The sequence below is a fragment of the Capricornis sumatraensis genome, chromosome 6 (genome assembly GCF_032405125.1).
Source record: "Capricornis sumatraensis isolate serow.1 chromosome 6, serow.2, whole genome shotgun sequence".
NCBI lineage: Eukaryota > Metazoa > Chordata > Mammalia > Artiodactyla > Bovidae > Capricornis > Capricornis sumatraensis.
Window position 1 is genome coordinate 104,383,425 of NC_091074.1, and position 24,150 is coordinate 104,407,574.

At 39.3% G+C, this 24,150-nt stretch overlaps 1 protein-coding gene across 1 annotated transcript in view; it reads left to right on the plus strand.

Annotated features, from left to right (window-relative positions):
- FKTN (fukutin) overlaps positions 1-15,510 on the plus strand; it is a 37,086-nt gene extending 21,576 nt beyond the window's left edge. Inside the window, exon 9 of the mRNA XM_068974036.1 lies at positions 15,297-15,510. Coding sequence (XP_068830137.1) covers positions 15,297-15,510 — 214 coding nt within the window. The remainder of the gene's footprint in view (positions 1-15,296) is intronic.
- Positions 15,511-24,150: the final 8,640 nt, after the last annotated feature.

The window sequence follows — 24,150 nt, forward strand, 5'->3', positions numbered from 1 at the left end:
TATGCAGCTTCTGCTTACTGTATAGATCTTCAAAAAAACTGGATTTGTCCTCTGTGGGACAAGGCTTATCCAAGTGTGACTGCTATATAATTTAACATTTTATTTCTGAAGAATTTATTTGCTAACTGCTATGTGCCAAGGATTCTGATGTAAATATAACTTAGTTTCTGCTCTCAAGAATCTCATAGTCTAGACCGTGAAACAGATATTAAAGTACTCTATTGGCAGAACATGATTTAAATAGGTGTCATGTATAGTTGAGATACAGATCAACTCTATCTAGAATTAATGACAAGGAAATGTGGCATAAAGTATAGAGAAGTTTGTTAGATAGACTTGGGAGGAATATGGAGAAGGGTCTAATAATAGTGAACTATTTTTATATTCAGATTGTTTCCATTTTTTATTACTAAAAAATTCCGTGAGCATCTTTGTACATTAAGTGAAAGTTTTACTAGGGATTGTTTCTGTGAATAGATTCCCAGAAGTGGAATTATTATTATCGTTTGATTGTGCTGTTTGAGAACTAGAGGGGTAATTGGGCAATCTTCTGGTAACAGTAAACATACAAGATTTTACCCTCAGTGTTTTGTTTTATCCTTTGACTCTTTTAAGGCACTTTGCAGATCTACAGGCCTCCTCAGTCGTCCTTGTCAGCATGCTTTATTCTCCCTGCCTTTTTTTCCCCTATTTTTAAAAAAATAGACAGCTAATTTTGTGATAATTTTAGATTCACAGAAAAGATAATATAATGAGTTTCTGGATACAGTTACCCAGTTTACCTTAATGTTAACATATTGTTACCATGGTACTTTTGTCAAAACTATGAAACCAGTCTTGGTGCATTACAGTTAACTAAATGTTATCTGTTCTTCACCAGTTTTTCTGCTAATGTCCTTTTTCTGCTCTGGGATCTAATCCAAGATCCCACATTGCATTTAGACCTCAGCATTTTGAAACTTGATTTTGGTCCAAGATTTTAAGTATATCACTAGTAGTACCAGGTTATTAGACATCATTCCATGTCCCAATTCTGCTATGCGAGGGTATTGAGTTGCCTTCATTTAGAAGTTGCTCCTCAGTTCCTCTAAATGGAAATAAATCTCCTCTTCCTTTGAATTTCCATAGATTTTTCTTTTCTGTTTACCTCTCTTATGGTGTATTTGGGTACTTTAGCTGATTTATCTGTCCTTTCTGAGTTATAGGTAAAATCAATCCTGATAAATCTATCAAGCTGAGTGAGACCTGAGCATTACTGGAAACTAATATCAAATCCTCTTAAACACAGTCTGTAGTGTTGCCTTAAGATGTAAGGGTGACCCTGGATTGATGACTTGATCCAACCTAGCACCTTTGGAGAATCAAAGCCATGAAGTTGTTCCCTGTTATTTTCAGTCACAGCTTCAAAAGAAGTAAAAGTGGTATTGATTGTTGACTCCCCACTCATAGGCTCTCTCAGCTCCATAGATTGATAACTATGCTTCCATAGTTTTAGCTCTCAAAAAACACATTCTCTTTTGAGTACTTACAGCTGTGAAGCTAAAAAGACAGATTTGAATAATTCTTTAAATGAATGCATTTAAAACATTAGCTTTACTAAAAATGATGTCATATTTCCAACTCTGTTTATACCTTCATATTTTACATTTAGACTATATTTAGGCCTCCTTAATTAATCTCCAAACCATCAAGGGCGGGGACACTGAATGCATATTATACGGTAATCGTATTTCTTATACGCTATATTGAAGGGGCAGTTCTTCATTTGTTTTTTTTTTTTAAGAGACGATTACCTCATAATGAATAGTCAGCTTTTTACTTATGTGAAATAAATTTTGTTTTTAAGACATATTTTGTTGTTTGAATATATAAGAGACTCTATAAGGTAGTATTCTGATAGAAATGAAAACAAATTTTCATTAAAATTTTAAAGAGTTCATAGCAGTTTTATTCATGGTAGCCAAAAAATAAAAACAACCCAAATGCCCATCTTTTGGTGACCAAATAGACAAGTTATGGTATGTTCAAACAATGGAATTCTGCTTAGCAACAGAGAGGAACCAACTACTGATACATGCAGTAACGTGGATGAATCTCCAAAACCTTGTGTTAAGTGGAAGAAGTCAGATAGGCAGAATATGTACTATGTACCTGCATTTATTTGAGATTGTAAAGCAGGCAAAAAGCAGGCAAAAGCAGTCAAGAATATAAAAAGGTCATTGATCACCAGGGGCCAGGGTGGATTGACCGTATGCCTGCCACAGAAGCAGAGCGCTTTAGGGAACCAGGGTGGTAGAAATGTTTTATATCTTGATTATTTTAGTGGTAACCCAGGTGTATATATATCTGTCAAAATCTGAAATGGGTACTTTTCATTATGTGTAAATTGCACCTTGAAAAACTGATTTAAAACATTGAAAAACAAAAAAATCTATGACTTAGAAAATTTATGCTAAGAGAAAAGCGCCCAAGATCACAGGTTGAAACAAGAGGATATCTGGGACCAGAAATCATGAATTTGATCAAGGCAGACCTAATTGCAATGATAAACTTGGAGCCTTTTGCATCAGCTTGGACAAATTGGATAAGCTGAGATCAAAATAAGCCTTTTATATGTTTAGTATGAAATTTGAAATCATAACTTAATCTCCTTTTTTCATTATCTGTTATATCGAAAAGGAATAGTATACAAATTGTCTGAGACAAAGCAAGCACAGCTGGAGTCTAATTACTTGTTAATGAGCTAAAGATACAGTTTTTGAAAGTTATGCAGTAGAAATAAAAATGTCCAGCAGCTCTGTCCTGTGACCTGAAAGAAAAGTTTTGTGCATGCTTTAAATGAATAGTTTTTGATATGGTTGTTAGGCATGTGCATTCAGCTGTTAAATGATACAAGCTTTAATTTGTCTACTCATTGGTGATATAAATTTCTTCTAGTTCTCTAGTTTAGTTCTGTCCTATGGAGATTGCATAGGAGAGTTTGCCAATAGAATAGATGGGATCACTCAATTCACAGTGGAATACACAAGGTTCAATGGGTAGAATTTTATCTTATAAATATATATATGCTATATATATATTCATTATATGTTAGAAGTTTGGGACAGGATTGGTGTATGGAATCAATAAAAACCTCAGAAAGACTATATTCTAGCACAGTCTATGAAAAGTTTGTTAACCATATCTCTATTACGTCTTTTGCTTCGGTATTATCTGTGGCGGGATTGTGAGGAGTTTAGTGGAAGAGATGGTTCAAAAAATACTAGTCAGCATGCTGTAACTTTGGTTTTCAACAGTTGATTCATAGAAGTGTTTAGAAAACTATGGGCAGAATCGATGCTAATGACATGATTAATGTGGCAGAGTAATTCTCACTTTGTCATATTCCCTTTGCTCTAAATATTACTGATGGATATATCTAAAACACATAGCTGAGCTAAAAGAGAATGGAGTAAATAATGAAAAAGCAGTATTTAAAAAGAATTTCTATATTAAAGACAGATGAGCAGGATAAATTGAAGAAAGTGGGGAAAACCACTACACCATTCAGGTATGACCTAAATCATATCCCTTATGATTATAGAGTGGAAGTGACAAATAGATTTAAGGGAGTAGATCTGAATGACAGAGTACCTGATGAACTATGGACGGAGGTCTGTGACATTGTACAGGAGACAGGGAGCAAGACCATCCCCAAGAAAAGGAAATGCAAAGAAGCAAAATGGCTGTCTGAGGAGGGTTTACAAATAGCTGTGAAAAGAAGGGAAGAGAAAAGCAAAGGAGAAAAGGAAAGATATACCCATTTGAATGCAGAGTTCCAAAGAAAAGGAAGGAGAGAAAAGAAAGCCTTCCTCATTCTTGAGTACAAAGAAATAGAGGAAAATAATAGAATGGGAAAGACTAGAGATCTCTTCCAGAAAATTAGAGATAAGACGGGCTTAATAAAGGACAGAAATGGACCTAACAGAAGCAGAAGATATTAAGAAGAGGTGGCAAGAATACACAGAGGAACTGTGCAAAAAAGATCCTCACAACCCAGATAATCACAATGGTGTGATCACTCACCTAGAACCAGACATCCTGGAATGTGAAGTTAAGAGGGCCTTAGGAAGCATCACTACGAACAAAACCTAGTGGAGGTGATGGAATTCCAGTTGAGCTATTTCAAATCCTGAAAGATGATGCTGTGAAAGTGCTGCACTCAATATGCCAGCAAATTTGGAAAACTCAGCAGTGGCCACGGGACTGGAAAAGGTCAGTTTTCATTTCAATCCCAAAGAAAGGCAATGCCAAAGAATGCTCAAACTACCGCACAATTGCACTCATCTCACATGCTAGTAAAGTAATGCTCAAAATTCTCCAAGCCAGGCTTCAGCAGTACATGAACCATGCACTTCCAGATGTTCAAGCTGGTTTTAGAAAAGGCAGAGGAACCAGAGATCAAATTGCCAACATCCACTGGATCATGGAAAAAGCAAGAGAGTTTCAGAAAAATACCTATTTCTGCCTTATTGACTATGCCAAATCCTTTGACTGTGTGGATCACAATAAACTGTGGAAAATTCTGAAAGAGATAGGACTACGAGACCACCTGACCTGCCTCTTGAGAAATCTGTATGCAGGTCAGGATCAAATAGTTATAACTGGACATGGAACAATAAACTGGTTCAAAATAGAAAAAGGAGTACATTAAGGCTGTCTATTGTCACCTTGCTTATTTAACGTATATGCAGAGTACATCATGAGAAACGCTGGGCTGGAGGAAGCACAAGCTGGAATCAAGATTGCTGAGAGAAATATCAATAACCTCACGTATGCAGATGACACCACCCTTATGGAAGAAAGTAAAGAGGAACTAAAAAGCACTTAATGAAAGTGAAAGAGTAGAGTGAAAAAGTTGGCTTAAAGCTCAACATTCAGAAAACGAAGATCATGGCATCCGGTCCCATCACTTCATGGGAAATAGATGGGGAAACAGTGGAAACAGTGTCAGACTTTATTTTGGGGGGCTCCAAAATCACTGCAGATGGTGACTGCAGCCATGAAATTAAAAGACGCTTACTCCTTGGAAGGAAAGTTATGACCAACCTAGACAGCACATTAAAAAACAGAGACATTACTTTGCCAACAGAGGTCCATCTAGTCAGTTCAGTTCAGTTGGTCAGTTGTATCCAACTCTTTGCGTTTCCATGAACCGCAGCACGCCAGGCCTCCCTGTCCCTCACCACCTCCCAGAGTACACCCAAACCCATGTCCATCGAGTCAGTGACGCCATCCAACCATCTCATCCTCTGTTGTGCCCTTCTCTTCCTGCCCTCAATCTTTCTCAGCATTAGGGTCTTTTCAAATGAGTCAGCTCTTCGCATCAGGTGGCCAAAGTATTGGAGTTTCAGCTTCAACATCAGTCCTTCCAGTGAACACCCAGGGCTGATCTCCTGGTTGGATTTCCTTGCAGTCCAAGGGACTCTCAAGAGTCTTCTCCATTACGACAGTTGAAAAGCATCAATTCTGTGCTCAGCTTTCTTTATAGTCCAGCTCTCACATCCATACATGACCACCTTGGACTGCATGGAGATCCAACCAATCCATCCTAAAGGAGATCAGTCCTGGGTGTTCTTTGGAAGGACTGATGATAAAGCTGAAACTCCAATAGTTTGGCCACCTGATGCCAAGAGCTGACTAATTGGAAAAGACCATGATGCTGGAAAGATTGAGGGCAGGAGGAAAAGGGGACGGCAGAGGATGAGATGGTTGGATGGCATCACTGACTCGATGGACATGGGTTTGGGTGGACTCTGGGAGTTGTTGATGGACAGGGAGGCCTGGCATGCTGCAGTTCATGGGGTGGCAAAGAGTCAGACACGACTGAGTGACTGAACTGAACTGAAGCAGGATAAATAATAAATCTACATCTGGATGCTTCTTAAAGAAACAATAATACCCAAATCAAAAAAATTTACAGGTTACCAGAGACAATAGATTGCTCACAGAAGAAAAGCAGATATACCTCAGCAACAATAGAGTACAGAAGATAATGGAGTAACATCTTCCAAAAGTTGAGGAGAAATAACTCTCAAGTAAGAATGTTATGTACACTTAAAACTAGTACTCAAGAGGGAGGTCAAGATAAACGCATTTGGATATGTACAAAGACTAAGAAAGTTTATTTTTTACAGATGTACATTAAAACTCTATTTAAGAACCCAGAAGGAAGAGTTGATATATATGGAATAATGGTGGCCACAGAAATGGATCAAACATCTCAGTAAATTTGTTAGCTCTTGTCTGGTTTACAAAAAGAAGACAGTATGTTAAAAATAAGTTGAGAAGGAGATTTGTTATGTTTTCAAGGAATAAGTATACTAAGTCCCATGTAAAGGAAGAGTATAAAGATTCTGCATATATTTAGTCTTTATTAGAAAATTTTATACTGTTACATTTGCTGAAAAATAAACAGTAAATATTACAGACATTAATTCCTACTGGATAGAAGTATTATTTAAAACTTCCACACAAGCAGAACAAAAGATAATTTATAAACCTTTACCAATCCAAATGAAAGTAGGAAAGGTGGGACAAAGAAAAAGTATAGTAAACTGAAAACATGTAAAAATAAGCATAAAATAGTCGGCATTGTTACATGTGTTTTGGATACTATTCTGTGCACTTTACATTTATATATTCATTCTATGCTAATATCTCTCTGAGGTACTGCTAGTAGGGTAAAGCGCAAAGAGATTGGTCAAGGTCACACAACTAATAATTGGTGAATCCAGGACAGGAAATCAGACAATCTAGCTATAGAGTTCAAAATATGTCCAACTACATAATTTATTACAGTAAATATTCACAGATTAAGCTAACCTATAAAAAGATAAAGATCATCAAATAAAACACCATTTAGCTATAACATGCTTGGAAAAAGCAAAATTAAAACAAAACCACACAGGAAGCTTGAAAATTATGGGGATGGAAAAGATATACCCAGGTATTATTAACCAAGGAAAATTGTACTGTAATTTTAGTATCAGACAAAGTAGAATTTTATTGAAGGGAATGTTAAAGGATTAAAAGGCCCACTACATAATTTTACAAAGGAATAGTCCACCAAGAAGAAATAATATTTATGACTGTAACTGTAATGACTGTAGCAATATACCTTTGAAACATATAAATTGAAAACTGATGAAATTATTATGAATATTTGACATGTCCACAATTATGGTGGGAGATTTTGGTTATACTTTTATTTTAAAAACTGCTTATTCAAGCAAAGAAAATGTCAGTAAAAATATTGAAGTGAAGTGAAAGTCATGTCTGACTCTTTGTGACGCATGGACTATAGCCTGGCAAGCTACTCTGTCCATAGAATTCTCCAGGCCAGAATACTGGAATGGGTAGCTATTCCTTTCTCCAGAGGATCTTTCCAACCCAGGGATTGAACCCAGGTCTCCTACATTGCAGGCAGATTATTTACCATCTGAGCCACCAGGGAATCCCCAAAATATTGAAGATATGGACAAAATCAACAAGCTTGACCTACTTAATGTATTGATATATAAAAGTCTTCATCCAGCAAATGATGAATACACTTTCTTATCCACTATAAATGGAGCGTTTACACAAGTTGATAAATGTACTACATATCAAAACTTGTAGAATTCAGTTAAAAGGATAGAGGTAACCTTGTAGCCTTGAAAACAGTAAGTATGAAAGAATAGATTTTAAAAAATAAAGTTACCAACTGAAGAAATTAAAAGAACAGCACAGTCAGCCCAAGGAAAGTGGAGGAAGGAAACCTAGAGAAGAAATGAATGAAATAAAAAAACAGTATCAAAGACCAACAAATAAAAATGCTAGTTCTTAAATTATAAATGTTAAAATTAATGACAATATTCAATACTCAAACCCTGGATGTCTGGCTTTAGAGTTTATACTCTCAGCTTTGCTACACTGACTGAAAAGAAAATCTGTGGACTACTAAGACAAGTCTCACCAAGGAGCGGTAGTAATACAAGTCTATGCCCCGACCAGTTAACAGTGAAGAAGCTGAAGTTGAATGGTTCTATGAAGACCTACAAGACCTTTTAGAACTAACACCCAGAAAAGATGTCCTTTTCATTATAGGGGACTGGAATGCAAAAGTAGGAAGTGAAGAAACACCTGGAGTAACATGCAAATTTGGCCTTGGAATACGGAATGAAGCAGGGCAAAGGCTAAGAGAGTTTTGCCAAGAAAACGCACTGGACATAGCAAACACCCTCTTCCAACAACACAAGAGAAGACTCTACACATGGACATCACCAGATGGTCAATACCAAAATCAGATTGATTATATTCTTTGCGGCCAAAGATGGAGAAGTTCTATACAGTCAGCAAAAACAAGACCGGGAGCTGACTGTGGCTCAAATCATGAACTCCTTATTGCCAAATTCAGACTTAAATTGAAGAAACTAGGGGAAAACACTAGACCATTCAGGTATGACATAAATCAACTCCCTTATGATTATACAGTGGAAGTGAGAAATAGTTTTAAGGGACTATATCTGATAGAGAGCCTGATGAACTATGGATGGAGGTTGGTGACACTGTACAGGAGACAGGGATCAAGACCATCCCCATGGAAAAGAAATGCAAAAATGCAAAATGGCTGTCTGGGGAGGCCTTACAAATAGCTGTGAAAAGAAGAGAAGCGAAAAGCAAAGGAGAAAAGGAAAGATATAAGCATCTGAATGCAGAGTTCCAGAGAATAGCAAGGAGAGATAAGAAAGTCTTCCTCAGCGATCAATGCAAAGAAATAGAGGAAAACAACAGAATGCGAAAGACTAGAGATCTCTTCAAGAAAATTAGAGACACCAAGGGAACATTTCATGCAAAGAAAGGCTTGATAAAGGACAGAAATGGTATGGACCTAAGAGAAGCAGAAGATATTAAGAAGAGGTGGCAAGAATACACAGAGGAACTGTGCAAAAAAGATCTTCATGACCAAGATAATCACGATGGTATCATCACTCACCTAGAGCCAGACATCCTGGAATGTGAAGTCAAGTGGGCCTTAGGAAGCATCACTACGAACAAAGCTAGTGGAGGTGATGGAATTCCAATTGAGCTATTTCAAATCCTGAAAGATGATGCTGTGAAAGTGCTGCACTCAATATGCCAGCAAATTTGGAAAACTCAGCAGTGGCCACGGGACTGGAAAAGGTCAGTTTTCATTTCAATCCCAAAGAAAGGCAATGCCAAAGAATGCTCAAACTACTGCACAATTGCACTCATCTCACACGCTAGTAAAGTAATGCTGAAAATTCTCCAAGCCAGGCTTCAGCAGTACGTGAACCATGCACTTCCAGATGTTCAAGCTGGTTTTAGAAAAGGCAGAGGAACCAGAGATCAAATTGCCAACATCTGCTGGATCATGGAAAAAGCAAGAGAGTTCCAGAAAAACATCTATTTCTGCTTCATTGACTATGCCAAAGCCTTTGTGTGGATCGCAAGAAACTGGAAAATTCTGAAAGAGATGGGACTACGAGACCACCTGACCTGCCTCTTGAGAACCCTATATGCAGGTCAGGAAGCAACAGTTAGAACTGGACATGGAACAACACACTGGTTCCAAATAAGAAAAGGAGTACATTAAGGCTGTATATTGTCACCCTGCTTATTTAACTTATATGCAGAATACAGCATGAGAAATGCTGGGCTGGAGGAAGCACAGGCTGGAATCAAGATTGCCAAGAGAAATATCAATAACCTCGCTATGCAGATAACACCGCCCTTATGGCAGAAAGTGAAGAGGAACTAAAAAGCCTCTTGATGAAAGTGAAAGAGGAGAGTGAAAAAGTTGGCTTAAAGCTCAACATTCAGAAAACGAAGATCATGGCATCTGGTCCCATCACTTCATGGGAAATAGATGGGGAAACGGTGGAGACAGTGTCAGACTTTATTTTGGGGGGCTCCAAAATCACTGCAGATGGTGATTGAAACCATGTAATTAAAAGATGCTTACTGCTTGGAAGAAAAGTTATGATCAACCTAGATAGCATATTCAAAAGCAGAGGCATTACTTTGCCAACAAAGGTCCATTTAGTCAAGGCTATGGTTTTTCCAGTAGTCATGTATGGATGTGAGAGTTGGACTGTGAAGAAACCCGAGCGCTGAAGAATTGATGCTTTTGAACTGTGGTGTTGGAGAAGACTCTTGAGAGTCCCTTGGACTGCAAGGAGATCCAACCAGTCCATTCTAAAGGAGATCAGCCCTGGGTGTTCTTTGGAAGGAATGATACTAAAGGCTGAAACTCCAGTACTTAGGCCACCTCATGTGAAGAGTTAACTCATTGGAAAAGACTCTGATGCTGGGAGGGATTGAGGGCAGGAGGAGAAGGGGATGACAGAGGATGAGATGGCTGGATGGCCACTCGATGGATGTGAGTTTGAGTGAACTCCGGGAGATGGTGATGGACAGGGAGGCCTGGCATGCCGCGATTCATGGGGTTTCAGAGTCATTCACGACTGAGCGACTGAACTGAACTGAAGACAAGTCTCAAGTGTGATAATTAGGTAAAATGTGGAAAATGATAAAACTTTCTGGAAATAATAGCAATATCAACTCAAGAACACCTAAATAACTTATACTCATTAATGAAATTGAATTGCTAATTAAAAATCCTCCTTTTCTTTTCTTTTCCCTACCAAAGACTTAGAAAATCTATAGGAAACTTTTACAATGCCTTCATAGTATAGATTATTCCCTATATTAAGTAATTCATTTGGGGGGAAAAAGAAACTTACTTTAATGCATTCATTTTGACTAATAGGAAAACTGAACTTGAACAGTACCAAAAAAATTCCAAGGGAAATTACTGTCTTAGTGAACACAGAGGAAAATATTCTAAATGAAATGCAAAAGAATAGAATTTTGTAGTGTGTGTGTATTAGTGTAATTCTCAACACTTGAAGATTAAAGGAATTAAAAAGTACAGGATTATTTTAATAGATGACATTAAAGACATTTGATATATTTCATAATTAACAGTAACAAAAGACCTTTTAGTAAACTTAGAGTAAAAGGGATCTGAAATTTCTTTAAACCTGGTAAAGGGAATATACCAAAGACCTAAAGTGAGCAATCATTTTTAATGGTGAAACTTCAGAAGCGCTTGTCCTTTTCTTAATCATTAATTAATTTTAATTAAATTTAGTTTTTAATTTGAGGGAAATTGCTTTACAGTACTGTGTTGGTTTCTGTCCTACAACAATGTGAATTAGCCATAATTATACATGTATCCCCTCCCTCTTGAGCCTTCCAGCTCCCATCACCCCACCTCTCTTGGTCATCATAGAGTGCCAGGCTGGGCTCCTTGAGTTACATAGCAACTTCTCACCAGCTATCTATTTTACATGATAGTGTATATATGCCTTTGGCTACTTCCTCCATTCCTCCCACCCTCTCCTTCCCCCATTGTGTCTGCAAGTCTGTTCCCTACATCTCTGTCTCCATTCCTTCCCTCCAAATAGGTTCATCAGTACAATTTTTCTAGATTCTACATATATGCGTTAATACACAATATTTGTTTCTTTCTGACTTACTTCACTTTGTATAACAGGCTGTAGGTTTTTTTTTCTTCCTGATTTTAAGAGAAGGGCTTCTGAACATAGAAGCCCTTCTCTTAAAAAAATAAAACCTAAGAATGTGTGCTGTCTCTGCTTTTATTAAGCAGTATGCTAGAGGGCTTAGACACTGCAATTACACAAGAAAAAGACATTAAGAGTTAAAAGTGGAGACAGAATTGGTAATGAGAATACGCTAGTGTTGTTTTGCAAGAAATTCTTTAAAAAATGGCTTTGCTATTCCAACTCTAGAGTTTAATGCAAACTTAAGTTTAAAAAGGTCAGATTCGGTTGTAATAGATTCTCACTTAGCCTAGCTAACTAACAACAGTAAAAACAGTGTTTGTCACTTAGCTATTATGTTTATAGTTTGTACAATTGATGAAATTAGTTTATCCAGCCACCAATAAGTAGTTTTACAGATTTTAAGGATGTCTGTGAGGGAAAAAATGATCTATTCCAACTAAATTCTAACTACTGTTTTTTGCAAAACTAAAATGAAGTAAAAGCGGTATGAAATAGAAAATAAATGGATTTTTTTTGTGTGTGATAAGATCCCTTGAACTTACGTTCTGATTGGGGCTTGCTTAGTCTGAATTAAATGTGTTCACATTTTGGATCCTATCTCAGAGCTTTAAAGTAAAAACTGCTTAGGAGAACTTAATCTGGGCTTTAAAAGCTAAAATAACATTGACTATATTATAGTCTTAGTTATTATTCACTGGTAACCTGGACAGAGTGTGCTGTTCTGAGTCACTTAACACCCTACCCCCACAACTTCCTCTCCACAATCCCATTTTACAGTCAGTTTTTACATTTTATGGTTTGTTTACCTTCCTTCTTTTCCTAGGAAGCTGGAGTTTTCTTTTTGCTGAAAGGCTTAAAAATTATCTGGTGAAAAGAAAACCACAGTTTTAGGGATATTTCTATTTAGGAACAAAAATAAACATTTGAGTTAAATTGTCTTTGAGTAATTTTAAGATTCTTTATATATTTTAAATGTTTTGTTTTTGTTTGTAAATCTTTCATTGTTCAGTGAAAGTTTGAACATTTTATTTTATGAAAGCTTTGATAAAATTTTTAGTATTCTCACCCACCCTGTCATCCTGGTTTTTCATTCTTTTCAGTTCAGTTCGGTTCAATCACTCAGTCATGTCTGACTCTAAATGGGATGTTTTTTCATTCTTTTCATTCTTGTACCTCTTTTCTAAAACTGTAGAGGATAAAATTTGAGAGAGAAGTTTCCTGGCCTATTTTACTAGATAGACCATGATTTCTCTCTCATTTCAACTTCAGTGTGTCAACTTGATAAGATGCGACAGGTGGACATTCTGCTGACCAGCATCTGATTGCGGACGGTAGAGGCTGATGATGGATGGTTATATCTCATGGCAAAATAAGCAATTCCATGAATATGAGTGTGCAGAGTAAAATTGGGACCAGCAGATGGTGGAACTATGCTGTATCCTATTTCTTCCTCAGCACTGAAATTTGCTGTGGCCTTCTTTTCATAGAAGCCAGCTGGGATTGTCTATTAACTGCCAGCACCTATTGCTTTGGGTAGCAGGGACTTGTTGCTTTCTTTAGAATTGCTCAGCCTGTCATTTTCATCTGTGGCTTTAAGTTCATCTGGTAGTAAAACATGATATTGAGAAGCAAAATATATGAGAACTGACCTTTCCTTGAAGAACATCCCCGTTAGATCCCTTTTTCTATAATATGATTACACTTTGAATCTGTTTTTTCTCTGTTCCTTTTTTATTTAATCCTCTGATATTTTACATTTCTTTCATCTCTGGTATTGCTACTTCAAATCTTATTACTAAAGGTTCTTGCCATGTTGTGAAGGAAAGAAATATTTCCCAGAAAGCAACAACACAGAAATATTTCTCAGAAAGCAACAACACAGTCTATAATATAAACTATATAAACTTAAATCTAACAAACCTGCTAGTTCCCTTTGTAATATAGAGCTTTTCACTGATCCAAAATACCTTTAAGAAATGTGTTTTAGTAACAAAACTTACTAATTGAAATAATTCTGCTATGAGTTGAGTTAAATTCATTATAACATATTCCTTGGGCTAGCTTAGAGAGATTCTTTTGCATTTGAGATGAAAGAAAGAAAGGGAAAAAAGGGGAGAGGAGGGTGGGTTCTTGTGAGGAATGGAAGCAAGGAAGAAGCCTGGGAGAGCATCTTAGAGTCATGCCTGTCTTCTTCCCTGAAAAGTCCATGCTGTGAAGGAAGCATCACCTTACACGGATGCTGCTTATTTTAGTGTTCTTTAGTTGGGTTCTTTTAGTAGCAGTTTGAATTTGATAGAGATTTAATGATGTGCAACCTATTAAAAATAAGAAAAAAGTTTGAGACTGAGAATAGAAATTAAAAAGGGCAGGTGATAAAAGGCAGAGCAGGAAGAAGGTGGTTTGTATAACTGTTTTTTTTTTTAGCGAATTATTGTTGAAATACAGAACATCCAAGCATAGGATCTCTATTCCTGCATCTGAGGAGGGGGTGGGGTGAAGCTTTGCTTAAAAGGCCAATATATATTGGGTCTTACCTTGTTCACATATTGTGGTATGAAATTCTCAGTACTGTACAAGTTAGAAAAAGAGTTTAAGAAATACTCTGACTGAGCCTGGGAATTTCTTCTTTAGCTCTCTAGTGTTATCAAAAGCCATTTAGGACCACAGTGAAACCCAGGACAGAGAAATTAACTTGACCTGTCACAAAAATACAAGTATTTGTGATGCTGTTGTTGGAAAATGTCATATATTGCCAGGATTGATTTAGGTTCTCTGGCTAACTAGGAAGGTTTTGTTTCCTCTCTCACTTGCTATATGTACCTCCCTCGATGTATATGAATTTCAAATACTAGAAATGTATTTAAAAAGAATATTTATATATTTAGGGCTTCCCTAGTGGCTCAGACGGTAAAGCGTCTGCCTACAATGTGGGAGACCCAGGTTCGATCCCTGGGTTGAGAAGATCCTCTGGAGAAGGAAATGGCAACCCACTCCAGTACTCTTGCCTGGAAAATCTCATGGAAGGAGGAGCCTGGTAGGCTACAATCTATGGGGTCACAAAGAGTCGGACACGACTGAGCGACTTCACCTCAAGGAATTGTCACGGCCAAACCCAAACACTTCCCCAGGGTTTTCCAGACTCTTATCATTTGCCTCCTTCTTTTGGCAACTTTTTGCTTTAACTGCAGTCTCAGACAGGCTCTCCCTGCTAACAACAAAGCTGGCCACCAGCAGTTCTCAGCTTCCATCCCACAGCTTAGAAACCTCTGCGCAAGAACACTTCTTCCCCCGGTAGTTCCAACAGAAATTCCAAGACTGACTTCCATTTGCCTAATTTGTATAAATTCCCTTCCCTGACCTAATGACTATAATTTACTGGTTAGGTCTGAGTCTTTTTTGCCCATCTCTGGAGCCTAGGAGTGGAGTCAGCCACTTTTGGACCATAGGGACTGGGACTAGGGGAGTGAAATTGGGATACAGTTAACATTAGAAAGGAAGGAGATGCTAGACAATTAACAACAAAATGTCCCCTGTATCTGTTCCCCAAAGCTGTTTAGTGGAAGAGGACTGTCCTTTGGCCCAGAGTACACTAGCTGTGGGTTCCTTAGCTAAACTTCCACTGTTGGAGCCTAACTCCTCTCCACATTGCCTGTTTTGCCACAGGTACCTGTTTCCCAAGTTTACACTGTGCTGGACTGAGTTTGTAGACACAAAGTTTCGTGTTCCCTGTGAAACCGTCGAATACATCGAAGCCAACTATGGTAAGACCTGGAAGATTCCTATAAAGACATGGGACTGGAAGCGTTCTCCCCCGAACGTGTCGCCCAATGGAGTCTGGCCTGTTTCTGAGTGGGATGAAGTTATCCAATTGTACTGAGACAGTAGGTCGAAATGGTATTAATAGAATTCCCCTCCTACACAAAAGGGAGATGACTGTTTAAAAAGATACATGTCAAACATAAGTAGGAACCAAAGAAATATGAGAAGTTTGAAGATACAGAGAGTCCTAACTCCTGAGCCATCTGATACAATTCTCTCATCTGACATTTATTAGAGTCTCCATGTGCCAGGTGAACTAGGTTACAGTGACGAGGCAGACATGAGTGAGACAGATGCCTGCCTCTTTTCCCCCTCCCTTTGTTAAGCAACCCAGTTCCTTTGAGGGAAACTCCCTCACCCTTTGAAGAATATTCCTTATATAGAATATGATATGTTCTATAAGTGCTTTCAAAATGTTAAATAATGTTTGCACTGGAAGATGGGCTTACCAGGTGCAATTAAGGAAGGGTATATACCAGTAAAATTTTAACTCCTTTAAGCCTGTATGTTAGGGCTACTTTTAAGGTTGTGGAGGCTGAGTTAATAATCAAGTGGTCAGATTTCAGGTGATGTCAAGAAAAGATGTGAGGCGATTCCTTTTACAAGCAACCTGGTGTGGAACTGATTTAGAGCACAGGGCATCATATAAGAAAATGACAGTTTATTTCTAGTCTTGTCAAAGATATGTAAATTTCCATACACCTTCTATTTTCATATTTGAAGTGAAAAGAAAACTTATGTGTGTGTGATGCTTCAATTTCCAGCCATTGTGAGAATATTTTCATTGACCTGATAGTACTCATTTGACAAATCATTCAAGTGAGACTATGCTACCAGACATGATTTCAAAAGGGCTGTGATTTCATAAAACTTATTTTCCTTCTTTCATTCTCAATCAATAGGTAAAATATGAGCGATTCATGGTCACTTAATATTTTATGAATTTATAATCCTTATCAATCCCAATTTTAATGTTAACCCTAAAATATTAATAGAAATACCTCTACTTTTTCTAAATGTACTCCTCATTGTATTTATTCATCAATTACAGTTCCATATCTTTCACTTGTGGCCTATGAACCAGTTTCCATGGTATGTAAACCTGCCTGTGCCCTCTCCTCTTCCAATACTACATCAGGACTCTGAAATGCACACAAGTGGCAAACCTGGCAGCTGTTCCCCACCCGAGACCATCGTGTTTATAAAGTTTGCATCCATTCCCAGTTGTCCTCTCTATTGAATACTGGGGGGAAGCAAGAACTGAAACATCCCAACTTTATCAAGTACTGCCCACTCTGAAACCCCTGCTTTCTTTTCTCCCTTGAAGATACATCTCTGAGTGGGCTGGGATGGCTGTGTCTCCACATCTCTTCATGAGTCACTTTGACTGTGTATTCTAAGTGACAGGTAAAGGGATATCAGGCCCAGGAAGCATGCTATTTTTTCTTTGTCCAGGATAGGAAGCCATCTTACATTTTATTTAGGCTGCTTAGGACTACTTTCTGGACCAAACTGGCAGATTTTCCTCTAAAACTAGAGAATAACAGTAATATCATAGATGGAAACCAGAAGAGAGAATGGGCTGAAAGTTTTCCTAAAGCAAAGTTGGGAAAATGTACAACCTATGACCACACCACTCCAAATTAAAAAATAACAAAAACTTTTTGATACATGATAACCAATGACCTTCCTCTCTTAGGATGAACTTTCAGTGCATTGTCATTGGGTCTACTCATAAATAACATAAGTTTTTAGGGTTACCAGTAAACTTGTCCCCAAATGACAGGTCATTGTAATCAACTTTCTCTTTGCTAGAAAATCAGCCCATAGAAATTATACGCAAATTCTAAATAGCTGAACCTTAACTTTTTCTTTTTCATGATCGAAAAATTTTAACAGGTAATTTTAGTGTTCCTGGGCAAAATCCAGCTTGTTTAGTGAGAAACGTTTGCGCAAACTTAACATCTAGAAGTGCATACACTAAACATTTCTACCCGTTTCAGACTGGGTTTCCCACTGTTCGCCAGGGTGGGAGGGTCTTACCCACTCTTTTTAGGTTATTTTTATCTGTCCCTGAAGGGTTCAGAGTCTAAACTATCTTGTGTCCACATTGATAGAGGTTCCATATCTATCCCCCTGTACACAACTGGCTGCTCAAATACCTTTTTTTTGACTGTCTTCTGGTTTCACAGGCATCAGATCTTGGATCCTACCCTAAGTTTGCAGAATGAAAGCCCTTCCCTACACTCTGAAGGCCAGGCTTGCTCTGATAGATTCAGTTATACTTCATTCTGTGCTTCTTAACCTTGCACTCTGCTAAGTGACCAGAGACCTTGGATCCGCTAATCAGCGCCTCATCAGATCACTTTTCTTTCCTCACCTGCATATTCCAGCAGTAATTTTCCTAATCTGACCATTTCCATGTATAGTTTGCCTGCCTTCCCAGGAGAAAACCTCTTATGTTAACTTGGTAGAAGTTATACATCCATGGATGTCCCCAGAGAGGTCCTGAGAGTCAAGATTGACAGTCTCTCACTTGACAACCAGGTGGCCACTCATTCCTTCTCTAAGCAGGGAGCTCTTATCCTTCTCGCCTCTGCTGCAACTGCTGACATCTGGATCCTGGAATAAAATCTCGATTCTCCAAACGGAGCCATCCTGAGAAGCTGAGCAGTGGGACAAACCCTGAAATATGACCACTAGATGGCAGAATGTGTGCCACCATACCCCCAAACACATTAGCACTCATGTGAAAATCAGCTTGCCCTTGAAGTTTAAGAGCCAGAGGGAGCCTCACTGCAACATTCGTTTTAACCCTTTTATTTTATAGCTGAATAAACAAGCACAGAAAGGTGTGAGCTGAGCAAGAAACAGGTGGGTCTCTTAACTCAAAGAGTACCATGACTCCCAGTACATGCCTGTTTCACTGATCACAGCACAGCGTCTTTTTTTTTTTTTAATTAAAAAAATTTTTTTGGTTGTGTCAGGAAGATCTGCTGGAGAAGGGAATGGCTGCCCTACTGCACTATTTTTGCTTGGAGAAATCCATGGACAGAGGAGCCTGGCAAGCTACAGTCCATGGGATCGCAAGGAGTCAGACTTGAATGACTAGCGCTTACACTCAGCATGTGGGACCTTTGTTCCCCAACCAGGGATCAAATCTGTAGCCCTTGCACAGGAAGCACCAAGTCTTAACCACTGGACCTCCAGGGAAGTCCCACAGCACAGAATCTTTATGCCTGCTTAACATGCTTGACCGAGAAGTTTACAGGATGTTTTTGCCATTCCCCACTTAATATCTTTCTGCTCAGATTGAGAGCCTGAGGTGATAAAGGGAAGTGTTTCTTTCTTGTCCAAAATGCTTACACTGTCTTCATAACTTTATCTAAAACATACCTTATCTCCAAACGGTGAAATAGTTCATGTTTGGAGGCATTAGCCTTTGGTCATGATATTCTTAATATCCAGGAGCATCTGATTCCCTTAGGCTCAAGATGTATCCCGTTTCTACTTGTACCTTCCACTTCTCCAGGAAACCATTAGCAACAGTCCACGAAGTGCCAATTTCTGCAGACACCTTTCTCTTACTCTTTATTGATACTCTCTTATGGATGCAAGTAATTGAGAATAGACTGTGCTCATTTCTTTTTTCTTTGTGACCCTAAACCATGGATTCTAGCCTTTTAGGCTATAAAACTTCAAATGGCACATAGGACAGCAAGAAATTACATAGGAAAGCAGGGGTTTATAGATTGGGACCAGAGCTGTATCTAGGAAACACACTTGTAGTGAGTTCGCACACTCCAGTAAACCCTCACCCACTGTCACAAGGCTAAGGCTGCCAATGTCTGTAAGTCCCTAGTTCCATCTTCTGGAAACTGAACAGTTCTTTTGTTCTCCATGTTATAAATCCTCAGGGGACATTTCTCCCTCAAAACCTGGTCAGAGAAAGTGCCACATTCCCATCTTCTAACACATAGTCATAATTTGTAATAGCTTTAAAGCCTGGGAAAAATTCTAGTTTTTGATCAGTCAAGAGGATTTCTCTGAAGAAATGTCCCAGCAGCTATTTCTCTTTCTTCCTCCTCTTCCTCTGTCACTAAGACCCAGGCTCAGTTCAATTCAGTCGCTCAGTCGTGTCCAATTCTTTGTGACCCCATAAACCGTAGCATGCCAGGCCTCCCTGTCCATCACCAACTCCCGGAGTCCACCCAAACCCATGTCCATTGAGTTGGTGATGCCATCCAACTACCTCATTCTCTGTCATGCCCTTCTCCTGCCCTCAATCTTTACCAGCATCAGGGTCTTTTCTAATGAGACAGCATCAGGTGGCCAAAATATTGGAGTTTCAGCTTCAACATCAATCCTTACAATGAACACCCAGGACTGATCTCCTTTAGAATGGACTGGTTGGATCTCCTTGCACTCCAAGGGACTCTTGAGAGTCTTCTCCAACACCACAGTTCAAAAGCATCAATTTTTCAGCGCTCAGCTTTCTTCACAGTCCAACTCTCACATCCATACATGACCACTGGAAAAACCATAGCCTTGACTAGACGGACCTTTGTTGGCAAAGTAACGTCTCTGCTTTTTAATATGCTGTCTAGGTTGATCATAACTTTCCTTCCAAGGAGTAAGCGTCTTTTAATTTCATGGCTGCAGTCACCATCTGCAGTGATTTTGGAGCCCCCCAAAATAAAGTCTGACACTGTTTCCACTATTTCCCCATCCATTTCCCATGAAGTGATGGGACCAGATGCCATGATCTTCGTTTTCTGAATGTTGAGCTTTAAGCCAACTTTTTCACTCTCCTCTTTCACTTTCATCAAGAGGTTTTTTAGCTCCTCTTCACTTTCTGCCATAAGGGTGGTGTCATCTGCATATGTGAGGTTATTGATATTTCTCCCGGCAATCTTGATTCTAGCTTGTGCTTCCTCCAGCCTAGCGTTTCTCAAGATGTACTCTGCATATAAGTTAAATAAACAGGGTGACAATATACAGCCTTGACATACTCCTTTTCCTATTTGGAACCAGTCTGTTGTTCCATGTCCACTTCTAACTGTTGCTTCCTGACCTGCAACCAAGGGTAGTCACCTCTGACATGTCACTTACGGAAAGTGGCATGTTAGCATAAAAGGGCACAAAGTTTTAAATTATGCGGGAGTTTGAGTCCCAGCTTGATTATGTGGGATTTATGGTAGGGAACCTCATAGCTTCAGTTTCCATATGAGTGAATTGGTGAAATGATGGATATTTCTGACTTTTTAAAGTTAGGTTTAAATGAAGTGTACCTAGTGTCGACCTAGAATTAGGTAAGTACTCAAGAAATGTTCTGTTTCTTACTTCCAAATCCTTTTCTAAGACACTGGGATAGGACACAGTCCCTACTCAGAAGATTGCATGACTAAATTTGCTTAGGAAAAAAAGAATGTTTCATTATAACAAGGCATTGAATTGTATGGTTTATGAATTCAGAGATACTACCATGGTGCTCCCTTCTCTAAATTGAGCAGGTCTTTTCACTTTACTGGTCAAGCGCTTGTCTTCTAGGCTCTCCTTCTGCTACTCCACATGCTACCTAGTTCCTAGGTCCCAAGCAGGTCACTCTCTGTACTGCCCTGTATTTGGTGCTTGCTCTGCCCTGAACTTCTGTCTCACTATTATAGCTTTTCCTGGAAGTAAACCCTCACCTCCTTATTAGTAAATCTCTGGCCAGCCAAAATCAGGTATAAGCGATTTGGAGAGGGAGAGAATTTGGAATACTTACTTTACTTAATTTTCTGTGCCCATGGATACCTATATCAGTATTATTAAAGGGGAATTGATAATAATCATTTCCACCTTCTTCCCTCAAATTTATGTTTCTGTTTCAACTAGGCAAGAATCAACAGGGTGTGTGATGCTATTTTAAGCTGCTCCACATCAGACTGGAATCTTAATTACAGTTTATAAGTCAGACAGAGCAATTCAGTGATAATACTTTTTATATGGGACTTGTGCTTATAAAGGAGACAAGTATAAATTTTCTTGAGGGAAATCTCTGTTTCTTTATTCTCAGAACTTATATCTTAGAATGCCTTCCTTGCCATCCCCCAGCCCAACCCAGTGTGGAGATTATGTTGCAACCCATGAGCTACCCAAGCTGCTATGTTTTTATGCACAGCTCTCACCGTAGAGTTGAAAGGCAGTGTGAGGAGAATTAGAAGTATTGTATTGTGTTCTATAAAACAATGTAAACTGTCTCAAGTACCATTTAAAAAATTACAAGATTTTATATACTCATGATGACTCATTCGGAGCATGGGGAATGGTTCATGTGTTTGTTAAATAAAAATCAAAGTAGCTATTTGTGTGTCTTACATCATAACCAGAAAAATGTTAATTTTTCTAAACAAAGTGATATTTTAAATGTGAGTAAATTTCAGTGTATACTTTGTTTAGTTGCTAAGTCGTGCCCAACACTTTGTGACCCCGTGGACTGTAGCCTGCCAGGCTCCTCTGTCCATGGGATTCTCCAGGCAAGAATACTGGCATGGGTTGCCATTTAGTTTACTATTTGACTTTATCTTCAGGTACAGATAGTTTGTGGTACTGCTGAAAACACCTTTAATATTATTTTGATCAGAATTTGTAATATATAATCCTGTTTGGGATGATGAATAAAATTTTTCTAATCACTTGAGATATTTTGTGTTTATTTTTAAAGCTTGTAGTAGAAATAATAGCCATTAACATTCATAAGCAATCTAGTAAAATAGTAATCTTGCCACCAGTACAGTACTTCTCAAATTAAGGTGAGATAGGTTTTATGGTTGGACTCTAATTCAATATGAATGGTATCCTTATAAGAAAAGATTAGGATTCAGACAAGCACAGAGGGAAGATCAGGTGAGGATTTAGGGAGAGGATGGCCATCTACAAGCCAAGGAGAGAGGCCCTCAGAAGAAACCAATCCTGCCAACACCTTGATCTAAGCCTCCAGAACTGTGAGAAAATCAATTTCTATTTTAAGCCACCTAGTCTGTCACACTTTGTTAGGCAGCCCTAGCAAACTAAGGCAGAGTGGTATTGGTAAAGGGATAGACACATAGATCAATGGAGCAGAAAAAAGGAAATTAGAGACTGACATAAAAATATGCTCAACTGGAGAACAAGATGGCAGAGGAGTAGGTGGACATGGAGTACATCTCTCTCCATGGAAACATCAGGAATACACCTTCAGACACAGAAGTGCATGCAGAACACCAGCTGAGAGCAGACAGGAGTACCTGACCAGCAGTAAAGAACATATAGACCCGTGCAAAGCTCGGTAGGACGAAGGAAGTAGGGGGGAAAACAGAAGTGTTAGTAGGATTGGACCTGACCTTGGCGAATGGGGGAACTGAAGCAGGGGTCCAATCCCATCAGGGCAATTGTCTGAGTCAGAGGAGAAACATTTAAGGCTGAGAGTGAAACAGCTGATCTGTGCAGCCTAAATGCAGTGAGAATCAGACAGTCCTCGCCACAGCCATATATACCCTGGAAAGGGACATAGATCCCCTGGAAGGCACAGCGGCTGGGAGCTGGAGTATAGGGATTGTGGAGCAATCCCAGGGTGAGGGTTGCTGTTGACTATGGAGAGACAGATTGAGGGGATGTGAGGGAAGAGATTGTGGTGGGAAATGCCTATGGAGGAAAGCTGGGTGGCTGTGGAAGCAAGGCGAAAGGCCGTGCTCAGTCACGCATAGGGGGTGGAGCCATCACCATAGCCTCTCCCCCCCAACACGCCAGCATTGGCAGCTGAACAATAGAAAGGCTGGCCCATCAAACTCCGGATGCACTGAACTACAGAGTAGGACCTCACCCAGGGTGCCCCTTTAAGTGCCTGACATGCCAAACTACAGAGTAGGACCCCAGCCAGGGGGGCCCCCTCTATGTGCCTGACATGCTAAATAATAGAGGACCCTAGGCAAGAGAGCTCTTTAAGTGCCTGAATGGGCAGAGCTACAGAGAAAGACTGGCCAAAGAGGCCTTCTGATCGCTAGCTACAAGAGGCTCGAAAAAAGACTCTGATAGGGTCATAACTCCTGCAGTAGAGGCAGTCTGTGTCCCTGCACACTTGGCACAGCCAGGGTCCCCACAAGCCAAGCAGCTATGCCAACTTTATGCCTAACTCTCACTGGGGCAGAGCTGCCACTGGCAAAAAAGTCTTGCATCTATGTTCCCAGGGTCACTTTGGGAGTGTCTGACTGAGACCCTATAGAGTGTGGCCTTCCAGGCTTCTCTGTCAGGGAGAGGGATTCTCTGGGCAAGAATACTGGAGTGTATTCGCCAATACTGGTTGCCATACCTTTCTAAAGCACTATATTTCCTGCTGCCCTACCTGCCAACTACCCTAAGTACCTGGTGCTGCCAGAACCCCTGCAATCCAAGCAGCTGCACCACCTCCACACCTGGCCCTCACAGGGGCAAACCCAAGTCCTTCAGGGCAGCCTCAGGAGCAAACTCCAGTGGACAACCCACACGCAGAGGTGGAAATAAAACCACAATTGAAACCCAGGGGCAGTGTGACTAAAGAAGAAGACCCAAAACCTTCCCACCAGCTGTACAAGCTGCAGATTAAATCTATATGATAACTAGGCAGACTCTGTGTCTATGCAATATATAAAAGGTCATTTAGAGCTCCCACAAAAGAAAACACACTAGTTCTGATAGCTGT